Consider the following 26,525-nt stretch of genomic DNA (forward strand, 5'->3'; position numbering starts at 1 on the left):
TTTCGTTTAAATTTAAGAGAAGATAGTTTATGGTTACAGTTTGTTTTGCAATAACCATTAACAAAAGTCAACGTCAGTCTCTAGCAAGAGTTGGCATATACTTGAGAGATCCGGTTCTTTCACATGGTCAACTATATTGAGCTTTATCACGAGTGAAAATTAGAGACGGTGTTAATATACGTATTTAAGATAAGGTAAAATTACAAAAAAAAAACAACATGGGTTTATAAGAAAATATTTTATAGTTTATGAACATTATGTTTTAAAGTTTTAAGTTTTGTTGGTACACATTCTACTATCTAAAGTCATTTTTTGAAAGTTTGTGTCCTTTAGTATTTTATTTGCGTATGAATATAAATTGCAATTAAAAATCATGTTATCGTCTCAAATAATACACGGAAAAATATCTTGTCGTTTGAAATTATATATGTTTTTACTTGACGATTTTCCACCTGTGTCGTACACGAGTCAACAACCTAGTTGGTTATAAAAAAAACATTCACTGAGAAATATAATAATGTAGTTTTGAATTATGTTTTAAAGTTTTAAGTTTTGTTGGTACACATTCTACTATCCAAAGTCATTTTTTGAAAGTTTGTTTCTTTCAGTATTTTATTTGCGTATGAATATAAATTGCAATTAAAAATCATGTTATCGTCTCAAATAATACACGGAAAAATATCTTGTCGTTTGAAATTGTATATGTTTTTACTTGACGATTTTCCACCTGTGTCGTATACGAGTCAACAACCTAGTTGGTTATAAAAGAAAACGTTCATTGAGAAATATAATAATGTAGTTTTGAATTAATTTAATATCAAGAATTGTAAGAAGGCTTAGTGTATATGGAATGTATAGAAATTGATTAAAAAGAAGAGACCATTTATCTAAAACCTTAGTACTTTGATAGCATATGTAGATACTGCTGACCTATTCACTAATTTACGAGTGAGTGAGTGAGTGAGTGAGTGAGTGAGTGACTACACATATACAAGTTGTTAATGCCCCAATTTATATTTATATCCTAAGAACATAGCATTTTTTATGATATCTTTTCTCATTGCTACACTAAAATAAATAACAATAAAGTGGCAGTTAAGCGGACAAAAAACTGCGTCGCAACCCCTTTTGAATAGCAAACCGTTTATACTAAAAACGAATCTTTGGGTTTAGGGATTGAAAAATTATTATATATTCACGGTCCATTGAACCCTGGTAACAAATGGCACAGCCTCCAGGGTCAGGAAACCGAATGTATCAAAATCAAAGGGGAGAAACACGTGTTGATTCTTTAAACGGGCTTTCTCGTTTTTAGTAACTTTGTCTGATTCCGTCTTCAACGCAGCCTGACCAACAAACCCATTGCCTCTTAGCCCAACCAGAGGGGACACTCCTGTAAGGTCCACATATGCGTGTTTCCCCCTGTCCACCCAAACACAAGAATATCAGTTGGCCTTAGAGTTGACATTCCTTCTGTTGGGTTTCTATGGAATTTATAAACTTAGTTAACCATTTAACTAGTCACAATTAAGGCGGAAGCGTGATGTTTACAAACTAAACATATGTATCCATGTTTATATATATGTTACAAGTTTATAAAATGTGTACATGAACAACCTAATTTATTCATGTTATAAGATTACCAATAATCTATTTACTAGAAACCCGAAACAAGGATCAAATGATACGGAAAAGCTAAACTATCAAAGCTTGTAAACACTTACATTCTTAACCCTTTAAGAGTTTAGTTGGTGGTTGAAGAAGATGATGATGTTGATGCTAGACTTTCAAAGGGAAAATCCTCAAACGGAATGTACCCCGAGCCTCCAACACACACCGAGCTATGTTAGGAAGTTTGAACACGAAAAACCGAGACCCGAGCCTTCTTTTCTTCCTTGGCCGTAAACAAGAAGAAAGAAAAAGAGTGTTGTGTTTTTTTTGTTTACTTGAAAGTGTTATTATAATGTATCTTGATCTTGATCTTTTATCATTACACACCATCATCCAACATGGTGTTAGGTTTTTGGTTAAGTTCACACTCAACCTTTTCATGACAAAATATTGACCAAGACATGGGGTGTGGGGCCCACCCAAAACCGGCCCCAATTATTATATATTTTTTTTTTTTTTATTTTATTTATTTTATAAAGTATAAAATAAATATATAAACACCCCATCTTTTATAAACCATTTTACAAAAGAACACATAGTTAAATAATCATTCCAATAATAATTATTTGAATAAATAAATTAACCAATTAATTTATTTAACACTTTCAAGTAATTATTCAGAAACCCGTTTTTCTGAATGTGTCGTGTTCTGTATTTGTCTTATAGATCTTATCTTAACAAATACATAATTGGTGTGTGTCTAACTCGTTATTGGGTATGACCCGACTTGGATCAAACACGGCTAGCCACATTAACCTAATTATGTGTCTCGGGCATACGGTATTCCAACAATCTCCCACTTGCACGAGACTCATAGGAAGTTAATGCTAATGGTGAATACCGCCTAACAACAGGTCACCACCCCTAGTGTGTTTGACTAAGTGCCATTCAATAACATCATCCCCTTCAAGTCCATACTTGATATGATATAGGTAAGTCTTATCATTACATCCCTTTATTACTAGATGTCCTGTCAAATCGAAGAGACACAGATTGATCATTCTCTCATTGATTTAACTTAACAGGCCTTAGACATCTAAACTCTCAACACATAAGAGGAACAAATCCCATCTTGACTGCATACATCCTTGTTGACATCTCGTATGATATCTGAGCTCTTTCTTTTACGTCATCGTGTTACCGAAAAACAAAGAAGAGAGTCAAGTTATCAGACTTGATGAAAAACAGGATCCAATATGCATCTCAGGTCAAAGGACACAATGATACTCGCCTTTACTCAAGGATTACTTATGATCAGTTGCACTAACTCCATGCAGTGATCCTTGATAGCGGATCATGTCCAATATTTGTATCCCACAAATATTTATGAACCTTGGTGGCAAACCTATGCCTTATATTCATCACATGAATATCAACCAATCCGGGTTCATAATAGTCTTACCTTCATACTTGTTCCCACAAGCATGATCGACTACGGACGTTTAGAACAACATAAGTTATTCATGGATTAAACATGCAAATATAGAACATAACTCATTGATTAATTAAACATAATTAATTTTCATGAGATACCCATTACATTCGTTTTTATACAAACACTAAACACAGATTAAATCCACTCACTAGAATACCGAAGTCCTAATGCACAAACATGACCCTCATGCTTTGGCCTATCGAGGAGCTTCGTGAGTGGGTCCGCAATATTTTGATCGGTATGAACTTTATGAATATATATCTTCTTCTTTTCAACTTCATCCCTTATGTAGTTGAATCTGCGCTCAATGTGCCTCGTTTTCTGATGAGCACGAGGCTCCTTGATCTGTGCAATAGCACCCTCATTGTCACAGAATATCTCTAGGGGCTCCTGAATGGTAGAGATAATCCCTAGATCCATGATGAACTTTTTCATCCATGCAGCCTCTTGGGCTGCCATTGAAGCGGCGATGTACTCAGATTCTGTAGTGGATAACGCGACAACATCCTGCTTCGAACTCTTCCAAGAGACAGCGCCTCCATTCAAAATGAAGACATATCCCGACTGTGACCGAGAATCATCTCGGTCAGTTTGAAAACTCGCATCCACGTAACCCTTTACGACGAGTTCCTCCTCACCAGACCCATATATTAAAAACATATCCTTAGTCCTTCTAAGGTATTTTAATATATTCTTGACAGCCATCCAATGACTGTCACCTGGGTTGTGCTGGTATCTACTCGTTATGCTTAAAGCATACGAGACGTCCGGTCTGGTGCACATCATTGCATACATAATAGATCCTATTGCCGAAGCATAAGGAACATGCTTCATCCTATCCTGCTCTTCCTTAGAGCTAGGACTTTGGGATGAGCTTAACACGGTTCCTCTAGGAATAGGTACCAAACCTTTCTTAGAGTTTTCCATCCTGAACCTTTTCAGGATTTTATCAATGTACGCACTTTGATTGAGTCCGATCAATTTCCTTTGTCTATCCCTATAGACCTTTATTCCCAAGATATATGTCGCTTCTCCAAGATCCTTAATTGAGAAATGACTACTTAACCACGCTTTAACGTTTTCCATACTTGGTATATCATTTCCAAATAAAAGTATATCATCGACATACAAAATAAGGAAAATGATTATACTCCCACTAGCCCATTTATACACACACGCCTCATCACCGTTTTGGACGAAACCAAACGCTTTGATTTCTTCATTAAAACGATGATTCCACATCCGTGATGCTTGTTTCAACCCGTAGATTGATTTCCTTAACTTACAAACTTTATCAGGATTAGATGGATCAACAAAACCTTCAGGCTGAACCATATGGACATCTTCCTCAAGATATCCATTAAGAAAAGCGGTCTTGACATCCATTTGCCATATCTCATAATCAAAATGAGCTGCAATGGCAAATAATATCCTGATCGACTTAAGCATCGCGACCGGCGAGAATGTTTCATCATAATCAATCCCTTGAGTTTGCGTGAAACCTTTTGCTACAAGTCGTGCTTTGTAAGTTTCTAAATTTCCATGCATATCGGTCTTCCTTTTGAAGACCCACTTACATCCAACCAGTTTGGAGTTAAGTGGACGATCAACCAATTCCCAAACTTGATTATCGTGCATGGATTGCATCTCGGCGCTCATGGCTTCAAGCCACTTGTCACAATCAGGTTGTGACATAGCATCTTTATAGGAGATCGGTTCATCCGAATCGACTAAGTAACAATCATCCACAAGAAATCCATATTTCTTGGGAGGTCGACTAATCCTATTAGATCTGCGAGCAACGTGTGTATGATCAACCATTTGATCATCTTCAACATCCTCGTGTTGAAAGCTAGTATCAACCAACTGTGTATCATCCAGTGATTCTTGAACCTCTTCAAGTTCCACTCTCTTTTCACTAGGTCCTTCCATAAGGAACCTAGTTTCTAAGAAGTATCCTTTGCGTGAAACAAACACTTTTTGTTCACTAGGATCATAGAATATATATCCTATATCATCCTTTGGGTATCCTATGAAGATACACCTGATGGATCGAGCCTCAAGCTTATTTGGGGTGTCACGTTTAACATAAACTATGCATCCCCATACCCTTAAATATGAAAAGGATGGAACCTTTCCATGCCACACTTCATAGGGTATTCGATCCACCTTTTTGGTCGGGGCCATATTCAAAATACGAGCCGCTGTAACTAGCGCATATCCCCAAAATGATGGTGGTAGTGAGCTTCGTGCCATCATTGACCGAACCATGTCCAACAGTGTTCTATTTCTCCTCTCGGATACTCCGTTATGTTGAGGAGTTCCAGGAGGAGTGAGCTGTGAAATAATTCCACAATCTCTAAGATGACTTTGAAAAGCATCACTTAGGTATTCGCCTCCTCTATCGGAGCGGAGTACCTTGATTGTTCGGTCGAGCTGATTTTGTACTTCATTTTGAAATTCCTTGAACATTTCAAAGGCTTCATGTTTGTGTTTCATTAGATACACATACCCATATCGACTAAAATCGTCGGTAAAGGTAATGAAGTACCGTTCACTATTCCTACTAGTTGGCTTGAAAGGTCCGCATACATCCGTATGTATGATACCCAACAAGTCCTTAGCCCTTTCATTTGTACCTTTGAAAGGCTCTTTGGTCATCTTGCCTTGAATACAAGATTCACACTCATCAAACGAACCTAACTCGTTTGTTTTCAAAAGACCTTTCTTTTGGAGAGTGTTTATACGATTCTTGTTTATGTGTCCAAGGCGACAATGCCAAATGTAGGAATCACTCAAATCCTTTTTGAGTCTTTTAGTAGAAGTTTGATATAATGAGCTATTTGAGGTATTATCATGAACCAATTCATAAATACCGTTGTTTGGTACAGCTTTAAAATAAAAGATACCATTAGATGATACATGCATTTCTGATCTTACAAATTTAAAGTCAAAGTTACATTGTCTAAGAAGGTGCACAGAAATAATGTTCCTAGTCAAACTAGGAGCATACAAAACATTTTTCAAAACAACTTCCAAACCACTTGGAAGCGATAAAGTGAAGTCTCCTCTAGCGACCACGTGCACCCTTGCACCGTTGCCCATGAAAAGATTCACTTCGCCCTTCTTTAAGTCTTCATTCCTTTTGAACCCCTGCAACCAATTGCAAATATGAGTTCCACATCCGGTATCCAATACCCATGTGTTAGAAGAAATAAGATTTAGCTCAACATTAATCATAAAGACATTACCCGAGGTATGCGCCACATTCCTCTTGTCTTTTAGCTCTTTTAGGTAGACCGGACAATTGCGTTTCCAGTGTCCGGTCTCCCCACAACCAAAACAAGGATCATCCTTATGACCCTTCGGTTCCATAACCTTTTGTTTCTTTGCCATAACCGGTGATTTGCCCTTACCCTTAAGATGCACAGGGGGACCCTTTCTTTTTGCTACCTTAGCCTTAGGATTGGGTTGAGACCGATTCTTGGATCTACCTTCATTGATCGCAAACATGGGTAAAACCCTTTTGCCCATGCTCGCCTCGGCTGTTTTAAGCATTGAGTGAAGTTCTCCAATGGTTTTGTCCCACCCGTTCATGTTATAATTTAACACGAAAGTGTCGAACCTTTTCGACAAAGAGTTAAGGATCAAATCCGTTGCTAACTCTTTTGAGATGGGACAATTGAGCTTGGCGAGGCGATCAATGTAACTTTTCATCTTAAGTACATAAGTTGAAACTGGTTGATTATCATCCATTCTACATGCATGCAAGGCTCGAACCGTTTCGAACCTTTCAACTCTTGATTGCTTAAGGAACATTTCCTTAAGTTGAGTAATCATGTCGTACGCATTATGGTTTTCGAAATCCTTTTGGATTTCGGGAACCATAGTCGCCAACATGAGGCATGACACTTGAATGGAATCTTCCGTGAGTTTGACCCAATTCATATATTCGACCTCACTTCCCTCTTCCGGTTCTTCGGGGATAGGTGTTTCCAAAACATGATATAATTTTTCTTGTTTTAGAACAATCCTTAAATTTCGGAACCAATCCGAAAAGTTATTGTGGTTAAGACGGTCTTTAGCGAGAATAGATCGGAGAGATACGTTTTGGACGTTAGGGATTATGTTGTCGTCGACGTGTGCGGCCATCTGCAGAATTTTAATTAAGTTCATTTTAGTGTTTTACCTTTTTAATTATTAATACCCTTTTATATATATACCAAATATAATTAATAATTAAAATCTAGAATCCAACGATAAACCCGACTCCGGTTAGGTGACCTTTTTCCCATTGTCGGTTTATCAAGGTAGTTATTCATAACAATTGCAAACCCTTTTGCAACTTCTAGAGTTTATGGGACCGGTTCGAAATCATATTTCGTGTCGGCATGTTTATCCCATCAACACCTATTAGACCCCATGCTTGGGTGACCCTCTTCACATGGTTCTAATTTAAGTCGTCCTACTTGTATCAACTTGTAATATTAACATACAAACGGTTAGGTGACCTTTTTCCCATTTATATGCCAATATTACCTTAACATATTAATTTACTCTATGCGGTTAGGTGACCTTTTTCCCACTAAGAGCTTACTAATATGTTAAGCGTTATACAAAAGGATGGTGTTTAACTTATTATCCTTAATTTTAAAAGGGATTTTTAGTTTTAATAATTCTAGTTGTAAAACTTTAAATCATGTACTAACATGTATTTAGTAACATGATATTTTGAAACCATTTTCAAAATTCTAATTTATAATAAAACCATTTTATTATGGGCGTGAGACGGCTAGTTAATAAATCCATTTTATTAAACTATGTGTCACGTAATTACCGATAATTATTAGAACCCATTTAATGCTTTGTTAATTAATTCTATGTGACGAAGTTGATATCCTAATATCTAACAACCACACAATCAAACAATCAATTAACAAGCATACACAATTATACTAGACACGAGCCACTAAGTTAGACCACACTTGTTAGCCGAAACAAGTGTGTGTCTTAGGTCCAATCCTAAGGGACACATGACACATGGATGTTGTAGCTCCCACTTGATCCCGCATCCAAATGCTTCGAGCATCTTCTTCAACCCCGTTGTGATCCATTGGGCTTGAACTTGGGCCTTAGCTTCCATAAGCTTCCATTTGGGCTCAATTGGTGGGCTTAGGTCCTTTTGGGCTTGAATCCCTTTAATGGGCTTGTGAGACCCATTATCACCATACCCGGCCCAATTAGGCCCAAACTTCCAATTTTGCAATCTTCTTTATTTTACAAAAACAAATGTCCTAATACATATTTCTATAAAATAAAGATATTACAAATAAACTATTTATTACATACCCATATGAATAAATAATTACAAAACTGCCCTTAATTAATTATTACAAACCGAAACTTGAATAATTAACTACAATCACAACATCAACCACAAACAAACATCCACTTTGGTCTACGGCTCGGTCTAGTTTTAACAAACATAACCCTTTATGTCTTAGGATCCCGTTCCAAAACCCCTTGACTTTATCGGGCCTAGCCCAACCCATTTTGGCTTGACCCAATAACATGATTATGGGCTTCGGCCCACTTAAAAACTCATGGGCTCGGCCCATTTAACCAAAAATGGGCTTCGGCCCATATAGCCTTTTCCCTTTTATTTCCGGTTAGCCCAATAACCATATTCAAGTGGGCTTCGGCCCAAATTCACCCGAATTGGGCTTCGGCCCATTAACTCGGTTTTTTTTTTTTTTTTTTTTTTTGAACAAAGCCAAAAACAATAACAAGATTAAATACAAAAAAAAATCATGCATGTTAATTTTTTGTATAAAATCTTTCAAGGGGAAAAATATAAAACCGAGAACCCGAAGCTTAGTTTCCCGTATCCCGGCTCTTGATGCCATTTGCTGGGTTTCTATGGAATTTATAAACTTAGTTAACCATTTAACTAGTCACAATTAAGGCGGAAGCGTGATGTTTACAAACTAAACATATGTATCCATGTTTATATATATGTTACAAGTTTATAAAATGTGTACATGAACAACCTAATTTATTCATGTTATAAGATTACCAATAATCTATTTACTAGAAACCCGAAACAAGGATCAAATGATACGGAAAAGCTAAACTATCAAAGCTTGTAAACACTTACATTCTTAACCCTTTAAGAGTTTAGTTGGTGGTTGAAGAAGATGATGATGTTGATGCTAGACTTTCAAAGGGAAAATCCTCAAACGGAATGTACCCCGAGCCTCCAACACACACCGAGCTATGTTAGGAAGTTTGAACACGAAAAACCGAGACCCGAGCCTTCTTTTCTTCCTTGGCCGTAAACAAGAAGAAAGAAAAAGAGTGTTGTGTTTTTTTTGTTTACTTGAAAGTGTTATTATAATGTATCTTGATCTTGATCTTTTATCATTACACACCATCATCCAACATGGTGTTAGGTTTTTGGTTAAGTTCACACTCAACCTTTTCATGACAAAATATTGACCAAGACATGGGGTGTGGGGCCCACCCAAAACCGGCCCCAATTATTATATATATATATTTTTTTTATTTTATTTATTTTATAAAGTATAAAATAAATATATAAACACCCCATCTTTTATAAACCATTTTACAAAAGAACACATAGTTAAATAATCATTCCAATAATAATTATTTGAATAAATAAATTAACCAATTAATTTATTTAACACTTTCAAGTAATTATTCAGAAACCCGTTTTTCTGAATGTGTCGTGTTCTGTATTTGTCTTATAGATCTTATCTTAACAAATACATAATTGGTGTGTGTCTAACTCGTTATTGGGTATGACCCGACTTGGATCAAACACGGCTAGCCACATTAACCTAATTATGTGTCTCGGGCATACGGTATTCCAACACCTTCACATAGATTTGTTAGGAAGTTCACGAAAGCCTATTTTTTAGCAGAAATTCCTGCTTGTTTTAGGACATCACACAAGATATCCCTAACTAAATTATGCATGTATTTAAAACCGCATAACTCATTGTAATGGATCGTGTGCTTGCCAAAAGAATCCAAACAAACCTTGCTACAAACTGGACAAGGCTCATCAACCAGAAACATAGTCGGTATTTAAGAATAGCCCGAAGACATTCAAACACCGCTCTTTGCCAAGGGAAAAATATTAAACTACTATTCTAAACCATGGACGATTCCACTAAACAAGGCACTCGCCAAAATATGTTGGGCTTTAGGGGGGGGGAGGGGTTCCTTATTCAAGAAACTGCCAAGATCAAAATTGGGAAGGGACATGCTCAAAAGATCCATCACACACCCATAATCAGAGTCAATTCCATCAATGACACATTCTCGAAGAAAGTGGTCCTGCAAACTCCAAATTGCATTGTATGCTAATAGATTCTAAAAATCAACCCTCAATAAAAGAGTGACCATGTCTCTTACGGGGTTGTTATTTTTTGGCGTGGTCATCTTAATTTTCTTAATCGTATAAGAAAGGTTCATGACAACGTTCGATTAAATCAATCAAATGTTCATACATGTTAAACCAATATATATGTCTGGTAATTGGTACAATCTCCTTGTTGAGTATTTGGTGCATAAATACACTTATTAAGCTCCAAAATATCTTTAACACTAGCTCATAAATCGCCGGAAGTTTGCACCTCAATAGAAGTCACCTCAATACTTATATTGGCTAGAGACACTCCCATTACTATACATCTTTTTTTTTGTTGGTTGAAAATTTACAATGTGAAATAGCTTGGCTTTGGTAAAAATAGTGTATCCAAAACATGTTATCAAAAACAAAATAATGAACCGGTATGGTTAGTGTTGCGAATCATTGCATTATATATAGAGAGACATATTTACAAATTGTTTGTCTCATCAAACTATAAAAACAGAACCACTTAAAGCACTAGCAAAGGAATTCACACCACCACCATATTTTGCCCAAAAAAAAAAATTCACACTACTCAATCTTGGCATGAACTTCCTCCTTATTTCCTTCTCACTGACTACTAACCCATGAAAATTTAGCTCAAACACACACACCATACTCAAAACATTGCAACTATTCTTAACAACACTGTTTTTTTTTCTCATTTTCGGTATGAATTTAGCTGAAAAATGAACCATAGTGGCAGTCGGGCTCGGTTCTCTCAACTCATGCTTACACTTCTTAATAGCCTCCGGAACTCCGGAAGACTAATCTTTCCATCTTTATCCACGTCAGCTTCCTCTAGTAGCGGATATGTAGACCCTCTTAAACCCGTATGCTGCAAAATTAATAGAAAAAAAGATGGTCAAAGAAAAATACATGAATGATTTGACCTTAAGAAAGCTTTACCATCTTAAGTTCTTCTGCAGTTATAAATCCATCTTTATCAACATCAAATTTCTCAAAGGCGGCTTTGGACATTCTTTGCCATTTTTCATTATTATGTTCCTCTAATTGGTGAACATGAAGAGTAGCAGCTACAAACTCAGAGAAATCCACAAGCCCATCCGTGTTACTGTCCATCTGTTTCACAACATTTTATAATAAATTTATAATGTTCAGATGCGCATTTTAAAAAACAATTATATATGATATTAATAATCAGATAACTAAATTACCGCTTGTAAAATCTCCAAAACACGCGAGTCTTTCATCTTCCATGGAACATCCTTAGCAAGAGCCTACCATAAACCAAACATGTATAACATATTATCACCATTCATATATTTTTATAAAATAAAAATAAAAGGGAAAAATTCAGAAAGTGGTTTGTTAAGTAACTCAAGAGTTTTTTCGTTTGTCTAAAGTCAATCAACTTTCATTAGGTGTCTCAATCCTAAATAAATGATCCATATCTGCTAATATTGCCTCAATTTTTAAATTATAAAAAATTCGACAGGATTAAACACCTGTGAAAGTTAACTGACTTTAATGAAACATTAGGAAAACTTGGTTACTTTTATGTAAAGTCACCCCTAAAATAAAAAGCATAGTAAAAAAACATAAGAACATGAAAACACCTGTCTCATTTCCTCACCTGTCTCATTTCCTCAAGACTAATAGCACCATTTTTGTCTACATCAATGGCTTGAAATTGATCTTTGAGATCAGATATCTCTTCTTCATCAAGTGTGCTAGCCAATGCCTATTCACACATTAAAATATTATCATTTAATATTCCCGATCTAGCACGCGTGTGACAACTGACAGAAAGAGACATCAAACAAATCCTTACCCGTAAAGCAATTTGCTTTAGGCGACTATATTTCACAAACTCACGCATGTTGGATAGAACCGAAATGTCAAGAGGAATCATAGAAGCATTTCCATTTTCTCGAACCCATGGATGTGCTGCAAAAAATTTAGGCATCATTTCTTATAAAATCTCATAAAAGTTAGAGAAAACTTCAACCAATAGTAATCAAGATTCATACATGTTTTATTTGTCTTAGATAATTTTAAATTTATAAAAATATTACTTACGACTAGAACAATTAATGAAAATTGAGCAACTATGAACAAAAAGAATGGAATGACTAAGGAAAACGTGGTTACTATTTTATAAGGTTAACGCTAAACAATATTTTAAAAAAGACATAATTACAAATTAATTACAAATTTTGTCCTTTAAAAAAAGCCAAATTACGGTTCGTGTCCTTTTTTTAGTTTCCTTGCAGGCGGTGTACTTTAAACTTTTTTTTTCTACACGTTATGTCCTTTACGCTAATTGGGTTAGAAAAACTCAGTTAAATACCCTGACGTGAGAAGCATGTGAGGGCATTTTTGTCTTTTCACCTGTACCTGCAAACAAAACCCCTTGAAGTCAAACAAAACCCAACCCACCCCGTCTCCCCCTTTGTCCTTTCCTCCCTTGCCTGCCACCGGGTTCCCTCTCCGGCAAGCCACCGCAGCCGTCTTCTCCGACGACGAAAACCATCTCCACTCCCACCATAAACCACCACCAACAATACCTAATCTAAGATCAACTCTCTCTCTCATCTTTCTCTCTCTGAAAGACAACCACAGTCCAGCCGCCGTCATCACCGGAACACCGCTACGCCTCCCCCATCGTTCAATCGCCATCATCACCGTCCATCGGAACAATACTACGCCTCTACCATCGTAATCCTTGCAGATCTGAAAGTCGAAATCGCATATCGCAGATCTGAAAAATCGAAATCGCAGATCTGAATCCTACGATGGTGGTCACAGTCGATTTTCCGGCCACCAGTACGGCAGCAGCTACGGTGGGGGTGTTTAGGGGGTGTACGGCAGCAGCTACAGTCGGTTTTCCGGCCACCACTCATGGCTATTGATTCCGGTGGTGGTGGTGGTGAGTCCGGCGGGGGTGTTTAGGGTGGATTTTTCTTAGCCTGTGATGGAGAATTGGTTGGTGAGATTGATGATGGTGATTGAAGAAGTGTGGTTATGTTATTATTATTGATGATGGTGATTGATGATTGTGTTTGCAGGTACAGGTGAAAAGACAAAAATGCCCTCACATGCTTCTCACGTGAGGTTATTTTACTGAGTTTTTCTAACTCAGTTAGTGTAAATGACATAACGTGTAGAAAAAAAAGTTTAAAGTACACCGCCTGCAAGGAAACTAAAAAAAGGACACGAACCGTAATTTGGCTTTTTTTAAAGAACAAAATTTGTAATTCTGTCTTTAAAAAATTCAAAATAAATTCATATACATACATAGGGCCTGTGCAGCAGTGAGCCGTGCTCGAGGATATTTGACGAGTAATTTCCTTACAAAATCTTTAGCACTATTGCTAATATTGGGCCATGGTTTGCGCTTAAAATCCGGCTTCTTTTTTAAAACTTCTCTAAAAATACCGTCTTCTGTTCGATCCCAAAAGGGTCTTCGCCCACATAAAAGAATGTATGTGATCACTCCAATGCTCCACACATCGGATTCCGGGCCCGATCTACGCTTAAGTACTTCGGGAGCGACGTAATAAGCACTTCCAACTATATCTGTAAACTTTCTTCCTGCACTAGTTACACATTTTTCATGCCAAAAGTAAAGATATTAAAGGTGATCAGGAAAACAATAACATTTTGCAAGTCATCATACTTGCAGCCTTGCAAGAAAACAATAAAATTTTTCTGTTTTTACAATTTCTACGGTTTTCGTTTATTCGGTTTTACCATTTTGGTCAAACTGAACTATAAACCAAAATTTCGGTTTTTGAGAACCGTTAGTCTTGATTTTTTCAGTTTTCGCAATGGGTTCGGTTTTGAATTTTTTGGTTTTACCATTTGAGAATCTTGCGCCGAAAGAAAAATGCCCTGAAATAATGAATTTGAGAAGGATGAACCCAAACCGAAACCGATCGAACACAATCAGTACCGGTATCGGTATTTGTTTTTCATGTTTTCAATATCCTTCGGTTTTGGTATTTTCAATGCTACTGGTACTAAACCAATAAATTTGGCACGGCATTCGGCATATGCTTTCGCTCATTTTCGGCATTAGTATATTTCAGCACGCTTTCGTTTCCATACCGGTCTCGTCCCTAAATATGAGCCTAAAATACATGGGCCACATCATTTATTAATTTCATATAAACTACTGAAATTTGGTTTTTGGTTGATGCAAAACAGAAAAATGAAACTGCAACCAAACAGAAAAAATGTTTTTTAAATAAAACCAAACCGTTGCTTTTATAGGTTTCAGTTATTCGGTTACGATTAGGTTAATTAAGTTTCTGTAGTTTGGTATTGTTGCTCACCGGGCCGTATAAAGTCTGATAGACCGAAATCTGTAGCCTTTAAGGGTGAATCTTCATTCGGGGATTTGAAAAGAAAGTTCTACAAATTAATAATACAAACATGTTAATATTTGTTTTGAGACATACTTTAAGGGGTGTTTGAGTGCGCATTTTGAAAGTAATTTGTAATATTCAGTCACGATGATAGTTAATTTTTAACCTCCGGTTTCATATCACGATGTACCAAACCATGTAAGTGACATTGGGCTGCAACTTTCAGCATCTGCCTTACAACAATTGCTGCATCTTTCTCTGTGTAACGACTTTCTTTCCTGCAAAATGAGAAAGATTAATCTTGATGGTTTTGTTTGTATGGCATAAAAAAGAAACAAATATATGATAATGGGTCCAATATTGTATACAAACATCAATATATGCAAGATCAGAATTTCATATTGCATATAAACAAACATCAATTGACTTATGAAGTCAAATTAAGTGGTGTTAAGTTTCAAAAATTTACATGTGCTGAAATATTTTCAAGAATATTTGAATATCTTGTGCTTATTCTTAAATAAAATGCTACCAAGCAAATAATTATGGATTTAAATTCATATTCTCAGTTTATGAAAATAAAGTTTGACCTCAAAAGTCAACATCGAATAGATGCATGTATTTCATGTTCACAAGATCCGGATTCTTACTTTGACAAAATCCGGTCAAGCAACTCACCACCCTCACATAACCTGAAACACACGACTTCAAGTCAATTTCAACATTTGATTTTTCATATAAAAATTCGAATAATAAAGCAAATTTATAACAAAACTTACTCCATGACAATATAGACAAAGTTGTCATCTTCAAATGCATTGTAGAACTTAACCACATTCTCGTGACCGTTTAACGCTTGCAAGATTTTGACTTCTCGTTTAACATCTTCAACCGCAATTGGAAGAACCATCTGTTACAAAATTTCAAAAAAAAAGGTCTTAAAGACCACTAATTTTTATAGCTAAGTGCACAAATTTTTAATAATATACAAACTTTTAATAATGTACGATAAAGTTTGGAAACAGTGACATGACCAGAATTTTCAATCAGAAGGTCGCAACTAAGTGTTTCAAGAACTATATCAACAATTATTGTAAGATAAAATCACTAAATATTTTTATAGTTTCATGTAATAAAACACAAAGTAACTAAAACCAAATTGCACATTTTTATCAATTGGTAACAAAACTACCTTATTTTTATCAATTTTCTTGACAGCAACACGATCTCCTTTTGCTTTATCAACAGCAACATATGTATAGCCAAATTGACCATGACCCAACAACTTTCCGGTCGTATAACTTTGGTAAAAATCTTTAAGGTAACCAAAATCTGTTCTTTTGCCACAAGGAGTCACCTTCTGCTGACGTTTAGTGGTACCCCTGACTTTTGCTTTATATTGGTTATAATAGTTGTTCTGTTTCTGACGTTGATTCCTGATGGGTTCTTTCTTATTATGTAAACCGGCATTATGCAATTGCCCCCCGCCATTGCTCATGGCGGGAGGATGCTTATCGCCACCGCTGTTGAACCCACTAATCTTGGTGGTCGAAAAACAGATACCCATTTCGTTTTATCGATCAAACTGAACGAGAAATTGAATCTTTGATGTTGGTTTTTGTTAAAACTGGATTTCTTGGATACCCATTTCGTTTATACGATCAAATTGGAAGAAAATAATTGAATCTTTGACGTTGGTTTTTGTTAAAATTGGATTTCTTGGACACCCATTTTGTTCGTTCGATCAAATTGGATGAAAAAATTGAATCTTTGGTTCTTGTTACAATTGGATTTTTGGAGATCAAATTATGAAATGAAAAATGGCTGGGGAAATTGTGTAGTAGAATGGTGGAAGGAGGGGCGGGGTTGGGTGGTGATGGTCAAAAAGACGTTTTGGGTGTTGAAGAAGAGGACCCCACCTTAATAGATTACAGCTTCCAATCCAATCGTGTGAATAATTCAAGTGCCATGAAGAAAAAAAAAAAGTTGGTTTGAAACCCCAAAAGAAGTATAATCCTTTCTTACAACTAGAATGGTGGCAATAGTGTTTGTAGTATACACACATACTACATCACTTAATCTTTTACTACTTATTTTAATTAGAAAGTTTTATAAATCATTTCTATAAATCTACTATTATAATAAAGCAAGGTTTTGTTCGATATATGTTATTCTTATAGGTAGTCCTCTCTTTTATTTTCATTTACTACTATTTTGACAGGTGACATGTCTATCTATCAAGCTTTCCTACAATTACTTCAAGAGAAGTTGTGCACTTAGCAAGTTCTATTATTCATATAATGATATAAATGTATTTGGTTTTCAAACAAAAAGTTTATATGGGTTGACCCTAAACCCAAAAACTTGTGCCAAGTACCAACCTAAACTACTTCACTCCGAGTTAGTCATTTCTTTCAGTTCGGGTTTGTTCAGTTTATGGTTTCTTTTAAAAGTAACAACCCTACTCTCAAATGCCTTTCTTGTTATTCTACCAATATTTTATCATACACGAGGGATTTTGCTTTCACCAAGGCATTTCTTCTCTGATAACTTATCTCACCAAGTAGTTGCTGTTGAGGAGCGTAATCTTTGAAGGACCCCATCAAATGGGTACTTTTGGTAATCACATTTTGTTTTGCATATGAAGCTGATTTTAATGTTTTTCTTTTCTTTTTGTATACAAGCTCTTAAAAGTTTGCAAATGGTGATCTATTTCAAGCATTTAAGGTAATGGGTCAAGCGATTCAGTTTGGGTATTACACTAATACTTCAACTATTTCTTTCATTGTACGCATTTTTCCAAAGCTTAATTTACCTATGACATAACATATTGTGTCGGCTTAGACCCAACCACTTTCACTTCAAGAAACATGTTTTCACTTCATTATTCAGTTTCAAATAATTGAAGGGAAGACACCGTTTTCGAAGGTACTAGAAAAAGGTTAATGGATCTTCTTTATCCGATTTATGAAAAGGATGTATAAAGAGGTTTTAAATTTTGTAGTTTCTGCAAGTTTTTTTTATAACATTAAGTATCAAGTCATATGCAAAGCAGTGCTTGACTATGTCATATCAGCTTTTTATTAGATGTTTTACAAAAGATTATTTCAAATTTTATCTTATACCGGCAAAACTTAAATTTGGCAATTAAAGAAATAGTGGGCATATTTGGAAAAGCATGGTTCGGCATATAAAATGGATTAGAAGAGAGCGGTAAAAATAGTAAGTTATAAGGGGGAGCTTTGTTAGAGAGAACAGTTCTTGCATCCTAAAAACTTGGTGTGCACTGATAGGTTGTATAGTTACTTCATGCATTTTAAACACTGCTTTTTCATACACACATATATATATATATATATGACTATACTAATAAATGAAAATAATAAGGATGATGTGGCAATCCCACATTCATTATAGGCCTAATTTGTATTCTCATTTATCCTATATATTCATGGGTTATGGAGCAAAACCATATTGACAAATGAGTTATAATTTTCTTTCTAATTTTTTAATCTATTATCTTATTTATCCTAACTATCCATTGGTCATGGGCCAAAATAAATTTGGCACTTGGGTTATAATTTCATTTTCAATTCTCTAATTTCTCATATTATTAATCCAACATATCCATGGGTCATGGGACAAAACAGTTTTGAGAAATGGGTTATAATTTCTCTGTTAATTCTCTAATCTCTCATCTCATTAATCATAGTTATTCACGGGTAATTGGTCAAAACAATTTTTGCAAATGTTGTATATAAAAAAATCAAATTTGTAACTTTGAGATTTTAGACTTCCTATTGTTTGTATTATATATTTTATCTTCTCTTTAATTTTGTTCATTTCTTTCAGATAATAGATCTTTTTATTTTTATTATATGACGAATCCCGTGTAATACACGGGTTCAAAAGCTAGTATATATATATATACACACTTTTTATTGTAGATTATGGGAAGAGATTGGGTTGATAGCTACATGGATAATACGTGATCGTGTGGCTATTGAGTATAAGACTAAAGTATGTGTAACAACTCGGTTTCTCCAAACTAATATTTATTAATTTAACCCGACCCGTTTTAATATTCGGATTATTTTAATCAATAAAGTTAAGTGCCGTTTATTAGTTAATCGTTATTTATTTAAATAAACGTATCATATATGAAAATCAGTTATATTATTATCCATTTTATTCATCTAACCCGTTTATACTTGGATCCAAACCCAACCTGAACCCGAATTGATTAATTATAAACCCTAACTTGTTCTTGAGCCCAAATCCATCAACCAAAGTTTAATTAGGTGATCCTAAACCCTAATTCGCATCTAGCCGACCCTAATCCCTCGTTCAATTACGTTTAGAAGGATCCAGAACTTGGGCCTTAACTTATTATTCACGTAATGAACCCTAATTCCCAAATCTATATAATCAGGATGTTATAGCTCAATTAATCTCATCACCTGCATCTTCTAGCCGTTGATACTCATACCCCTAACCCTAATTGCATTTACAAACTCAGTACATAGCCGTTCGTGATCAGTTTCTGGCCGTCACTTGCTGTTCTTCATTAACCCATCACTGATCATCGCAAGAGGTAATTAAATATATGTTTAGAGTCGTGTTTACATGTAGATAAATAGCCCCAACATCAATTAGATTATCAGGGACGGGATCAGTCGATTTGAATTTCTAGGGTTCTTAATCCAGAATCTGTTGTGTTTATAATTAAACGAGCTGGACATATATCGCAATTCGCCATTGGGGCCAGTTGGTTAACACATGGTACTTTGGTGGCGGAGGTCGCGGGTTCGATCCCCTGCACCCCGACGTTTTTGTTAATTTTTGTTAAGCTATTTTTTTAATCATTTAGTAATTATATTAATAATAATAATAACTTAAAGTTATTTTAACGAAAACCAACCTTATGACACTCGTTTAACCCACGTTTTCTTTCGTGTATATACGTATATAAGCATATATATATATATATATATATATATATATATATATATATATATAGGGTGGGGTTAGAATAAGAAGTGAGTTATTTGTAAAAAGTGTGAGAAGTAATATCGGGCGTTGGATGTGATCATCTGATGGTGGATATTGTTAGTGTGTTTTTTGTTCGGTGTGTTTTATTTTTTTTAAGGGTAAAAACCACTTCTTACACTTCTTAGGATAGTTTTACTTCTTATTTTAGCCTTATATTAACTAAAAATGTAATATTTATATGTAAAATCAAGTAAATTATATATATACTTATATTTCTAAAAGTTAAAAGTAATATTTTTCAAGATATGTTTTACTAATGTAACTAATTATTTTATATAATAAATTCTTATATATATTATTATATTATTATAATATTAATTTAATATTGTTCAACTAGTGTTCATAATAAATTATTTACTTAGCGTATACATTTTCTCTCGTTTCTCATTAGGCTTTAACGTTCGCGTGTGACTCTCCCGCACTCTCATTATCTTAATCATCGAGTTCCTCTTTGAGGTGAGTACCAAGTTCCCCTATTTTACTCGTTTTCTCACGTTTTGGGGACATATGCGTAAATTATATTTCTCATATATACTTATACTCAAAACTGCAACTATTGTCTTATGTGTTAACAACTTATACCTTACTTGTTTATATGCTTACATGCTTTACGTGAATCGCATTTGGAGAGGTCCAACATAATTTCATAATAGTATGATCATACGCCAGTCGTTATAGCCTTTGTGCTTCTCGACATCTCAGTTATACTTGCTCATTTGGTTAATTTGTTATTCTCATATGACTTGTTGCAGCTACGTATTTTGTTATATATACTTTATGTACAACTAAACTGGTGTGTTGCTCACTCAACATGTGTTGTTGACAAAATTCTATTTTATACGCATATGCAGGTTATCGCTTGAATTAGTTGCAAGACTTTGTGAAGATTTAGTGAAGAATTATGTTAGAAAAGATAAAATCAAGAATTAAATTTGTGTTTATTGTTTGTTTAATGAGTTGTATTTTGTATTTGATTTATTTGAAAACTTAATTAAATAAATAGATATTGTCATTTAAATATTGTGCATGATAGTAACCTTGAGAGCTGTGAAAATCAGTTCGCGCCCCGGCATTTCCGCTGTAGGTTGGGGTATGACAGATTGGTATCAAAGCCGAAGGTTTAAGATAGGTCATTAGAAATTGCCTTAGACACATGTTTAGGAACGCTATACGTGCCTATCTGTTTACCTTTATGTGTTTAAATTTTAAACTGTTTACAGCTTCTTAGATAATTATTTATTTATTAATTATTGTATTGTTATGCACACACACACAAACTCCGAGGCTATGCCACAACATTCAAAGAAAACTTTTCAAAAACTAGATTGCTTTTATTTTCGGGAAATTACTTAAGAATTCCCACCTGTTGTTTTCACTCGTACACCTTATGCTAGGTTATGTGGCATGTCCCTACGATAAATGAAAGGGGAAGAGATACTGTGAGTTAGGCACTGGAAAAACGGTTCCAAGAACCAAAGGTAAGACGCTATTCCTTACCTGGGTGATAACCTGACCACAGTACTCAACCCTATGGACCCGAGCGAGACCCATAAATGCCATATGACCGACACTTTAGGCTGATTTTAACCGAATTCACGGTGGTTCGTGGCTAAACTCGGTTTTCCCGATTATTGTGTTCCGTTATTTAAATGGTTAGTTGGGTGAAAAATCCATGGAACCCATGGGCACTCCTACTATCCATTTCTTAACTTGTTTTCGTATTTTTGTTGGAGTAATCAAACGTGGTGGTTCACAAGATACTCCAACTACCCATATTTATTTCGATAGTTCGTTATTTAGTTTGGTCGGTTAAAACGCCGTGTAACGCTCATTGGGCCGACAAACTTCATTGCATTGTTAATTCGTTAATTAGTTGGGACAATCAAATTGCCATGTAACGCTCATGGGCTGTCCAACTCAGTTGTTTTTCGTTAGTTCGTTGGGCCATTCAAATTGCCATGGAAAGCTCATTGGAGGCCAACACCAACAATTTATATTTCGTTAGTTTATTGTTAACTTAATAATCTAAATTTTAAACTGACTTAACTTCTCGTGTAGTCATCACACAATAATCTTATTGACTACATCATTTAACAACTATTTACGCAATGTACCCCCATCATCTTATAAACTTTTACTTTTAATCCCCATGACGCGATTCCTCACTTCTTAAGACAACATTATTATTTTCACATAATTAAACATTTTACTATTCTTATGATTCCTCAGTTTATCCTTCATCTAATAAATCCTCATTTTTGGTCCCTATAGAATGTCTTCACTGAGAAATCATCATCGTCCTCAACATCTATCGTCTGGTTCTCATGACCACCGTATGGCCGCCTCTATCACCAAGGAGTTAATTGCCGCAATTCCCAGAATAGTAACTCAAATTCAAAACATCAATGCAACTGACTCAACTTTTCCCACCAATTCCTCTGCTAGTAACTACAAACCATTCACCTCCTCATCCTCACAACAATAAGCGTAAGAACCTTGCTTCAACAAATCCTACCCACCCGCAAGTCTCCTCAAACAAGATACCTTACCTCGGTCCTTTTACGTCATGCTCAATTTATAACTATCATCACTCGGTTAGATCCTTATGTCGTCGCTGCATCCAATGTAACCGTTGTGGTCATCTTGCTAACACCTGTCGTGTCCCGCCTACTGCACTAGCTGTTCCGCAACAATCTACCCCTCTTGCTCAACTCGGTGTTCCTAATACCCGTGCTTTCCACCATTGTGGAAACCCAAATCACCTCCGTAATGCGTTCCCTCAACTTACTAAAGCTCATCAAGCCTAATCTAAGACTACACCATATTACTTGACCCATGCTTACCAGGCTCAAACCCATCAACCCCATGTCCTTCAAGCTCCTCCCATCAATCAAGGTCAACCTTAGTTAACCCAACACTACCAAACCTCTCAACCACAAGCTCAAGTTTACCAGACATATTTTCACCAAACAACCTTCTTACAAACTGTTCAAGCTCACGTTATTCAAGTTACCTCAAATCAACCTACCTCAACTGCTCCTACTCATGCAACTCCTCACGGTGCTCCAAGATACGTCAATTAAGCTACTCAACGATCATGAAGACTTTTGTCGTTTCCTTTATCTATCTTAATTTATTTTGTCTTTTTTTTAATTACATATTGTAATGCCTCTTTATGGCTTTGAATTATTTTTCGCATTTGAACTATTTATCTTCTATCTTGTTTCCTTATCTTCACTTATCACAACCCAATCACCTCAACTATTAATAAATTATTTCTTTTCCAACTTTAATACTCATACTTTTATGATAAAAAGATGTTTTAGAAATTTCCTTACTTTATTAAAACCCACCACAACTTTTGAAATTGTTTTATACATTTGGTTATTTCTAGTGTTCTAAATTAAAACTCCTTAGAACTTTTGTTTCCTCAAAGTCATGTTTTTAATAAAACGTTTTGTAAATCCACACGGTGGGACGAATCATGTGGACCATCCGAAGATGAAAATAATTATGGTCTGGAACATAATTATCGAAGTCCTCACATGGAAAGCATGATGCGTAAGATTGTGTGTCATAATAGAGAAGTGAAAGTGGTTAGGATAACGGTACAAATGTAAAAATGATAAGGACATGGTGGATACGCCGTTGGTACATCCTATATATAAGTGCCCTTATCGGATTTGCATCTAGAGCGTTGTTTTAACTATTCAAAGTTCCGCGATATGATAAATTTTTTTAAAAATCTTAGTTTAAAATTTTCATTTCCTCAAAAATTTATTGGTGTTGTTATAGTATCCTTTAAATTCGAGACGAAATTCCCTAAAGTAGGGGAGACTGTAACAACTCGGTTTCTCCAAACTAATATTTATTAATTTAACCCGACCAGTTTCAATATTCGGATTATTTTAATCAAGAAAGTTAAGTGCCGTTTATTAGTTAATCGTTATTTATTTAAATAAACATATCATATATGAAAATCAGTTATATTATTATCCATATTATTCATCTAACCCGTTTATACTTGGATCCAAACCCAACCCGAACTTGAATTGATTAATTATAAACCCAAACTTGTTCTTGAGCCCAAATCAATCAACCAAAGTTTAATTAGGTGATCCTAAACCCTAATTAGCATCTAGCCGACCCTAATCCCTCGTTCAATTACGTTTAGAAGGATCCAGAACTTGGGCCTTAACTTATTATTCACGTAATGAACCCTAATTCCCAGATCTATATAATCAGGATGTTATAGCTTAATTAATCTCATCACCTGCATCTTCTAGCCGTCGATACTCAAACCCCTAACCCTAATTTCATTTACAAACTCAGTATATAGCCGTTCGTGATCAGTTTATGGCCGTCACTTGCTGTTCTTCGTTAACCTATCACTGATCATTGCAAGAGGTAATTAAATATATGTTTAGAGTCGCGTTTACATGTAGATCAATAGCCCCAACATCAATTAGATTATCAGGGACGGGATTAATCGATTTAAATTTCTAGGGTTCTTAATTCAGAATCTGTTGTGTTTATAATTAAACGAGCTGGACTTATATCGCAAGTCGCCATTGGGGCCAGTTGGTTAACACATGGTACTTTGGTGGTGGAGGTCACGGGTTCGATCCCCTGCACCCCGACTTTTTCATTAATTTTTGTTAAGCTATTTTTTTAATCATTTAGTAATTATATTATTAATAATAATAACTTAAAGTTATTTTAACGAAAACCAACCTTATGACACTCGTTTAACCCACATTTTCTTTCGTGTATATACGTATATAAGCATATATGTATATATATATATTAACTAAAAATGTAATATATATATGTAAAATCATGTAAACTATATATATACTTATATTTATAAAAGTTAAAAGTAATATTTTTTAAGATATGTTTTATTAATGTAACTAATTATTTTATATAATAAATTCTTATATATATTATTATATTATTATAATATTAATTTAATATTGTTCAACTAGTGTTCATAATAAATTATTTACTTAGCGTATACATTTGCTCTCGTTTCTCATTAGGCTTTAACGTTCGCGTGTGACTTTCCCGCTGTTGGTGCATAATGTCAGTAGTTCAGTATCTAGTGTTTTGTATGTGTCTGTAATCGTGTTAGATTGGTTGTTTTGGTTTTAGATATGGTGTCACACAAGTTCGCCTGATGTAAGCGAACTTGTAGCCAAGCGAAGTTAAGACAACTTCACCTAGTCTGTTAGGCGAAGTTGTCGAGGCCTATATATGCCTAACTTCGGATTGTTTAGAAAAAAAGAGTTTTTGTGCAGAACGTGTAAGTGATATTCGAGATCACGTGTTGAAGTGTTGCAATACAAACGTGTTTATTAGTATTGTAACGTGTGTTTGTGTATCATCTCAACGCATTATATATCTTACGCTCGTATCATATTACGTGGGGATTCCGCACCCTCGTGTTACGAGATACTCCTGTGTAGATCCTGCTGGGAACCTACAATTGGTATTAGAGCCTTTGCTCGTGATTGTGTGGTTCGGGATTATCACACGGGTGTTAAGATCGTTCCGTTTGACTATTCGCGGAACGAGTTTACGTTGAAATACCTAGTTTTTGTGTCTTACCCATCTCCCACCATCAAATATAACCCATTACGCCCTCGCATACCTCGCAATACGTCCAATTAAAACCTGCAAAAACCTTGTATTCATCAGGCAAAGTTGCCGTCACTGTTTGTAGGGTTTAAGCGAAGTTATAGAGAAGGCGAAGTTAAGAGCAGGCGAAGTTGTAAGCAGCGAAGTTAGGAGGTTTAAGCGAAGTTAAGTTGTCAATCGAAGTTGAGTAGGTTTAAGCGAAGTTAGGATCAGGCGAAGTTAACAAGCGAAGTTGTCACAACTTCGCTGTCTGGTCACTGTTTAAATATTAAATACTTTCTTGTTATTTCGAGTCGTGTTTCTTTCAACTATGACTTCAATAAATAATACAGAACTGGTAAAAATGGAGGTTGAAGCCAGTTCAGCTACTAAGGCTCCAAAAATGCTTAAGGGTACCGATTTCGTTGCATGGAAAGATCGGTTTGAACAGTACGTGAAGTATCAAGACGCTAAGATGTGGGTTTGCATTCAAGATGGATACATTCCACCAACATCCTTGTTTGAAGGTCGTGATCAAATTAAGAAGTACAGTAAGATGGAAGAGGATGAAAAGAAAATGTATGAGGTAGAGAGTAAAGCTCATGCAGCAATAACCATGGCTCTTCCACAAGAGATTCTTCATACCTTCAAGAAGTACAAAACTGCTAGAGAGCTATGGGAAGCACTAGAAAATAGATATGAAGGTAATGTGGGGATACGTGCCTCCAAGACAAAGCTACTAAAAACCCAATTCTCTGTATTCAAGTATTTGAAAAATGAATCACTTGATGATATCATCACCAGATATTATCACTTGATGACCGAACTTAGTAATTACTCCATTGAATACAAGGAAGAAGAGATAGTAGAGAAACTCCTTGATGCTCTTTCACCGAAATGGGAAATGTACACGGTTTTGATGAGAGAGGATAAAGACTTTGCCAATATTGATTTGGAAACAGCAGTCAATAAGTTA

At 35.4% G+C, this 26,525-nt stretch overlaps 1 protein-coding gene across 1 annotated transcript; it reads right to left on the reverse strand.

Moving 5' to 3' along the window:
* Window positions 1-11,194: 11,194 nt before the first annotated feature.
* On the reverse strand, window positions 11,195-16,633 carry LOC143580158 (calcium-dependent protein kinase 28-like). Its single transcript, XM_077063262.1, has 11 exons — window positions 16,071-16,633; window positions 15,658-15,788; window positions 15,529-15,570; window positions 15,045-15,156; window positions 14,846-14,924; window positions 13,806-14,102; window positions 12,340-12,455; window positions 12,142-12,249; window positions 11,723-11,785; window positions 11,454-11,627; window positions 11,195-11,382 (listed from the first exon to the last, which is right to left on the reverse strand). The coding sequence occupies exons 1-11, from the start codon at window positions 16,443-16,445 to the stop codon at window positions 11,266-11,268; spliced, it is 1,614 nt and encodes a 537-aa protein (XP_076919377.1). The 5' UTR covers window positions 16,446-16,633; the 3' UTR covers window positions 11,195-11,265.
* Between the last annotated feature and the right edge of the window lie 9,892 nt (window positions 16,634-26,525).

Source organism: Bidens hawaiensis, unplaced genomic scaffold, assembly GCF_021521415.1.
Source record: "Bidens hawaiensis isolate Kalapana, Puna unplaced genomic scaffold, B.hawaiensis_p1.1 tig00030260_1, whole genome shotgun sequence".
In the NCBI taxonomy this organism is placed as follows: Eukaryota; Viridiplantae; Streptophyta; class Magnoliopsida; order Asterales; family Asteraceae; genus Bidens; species Bidens hawaiensis.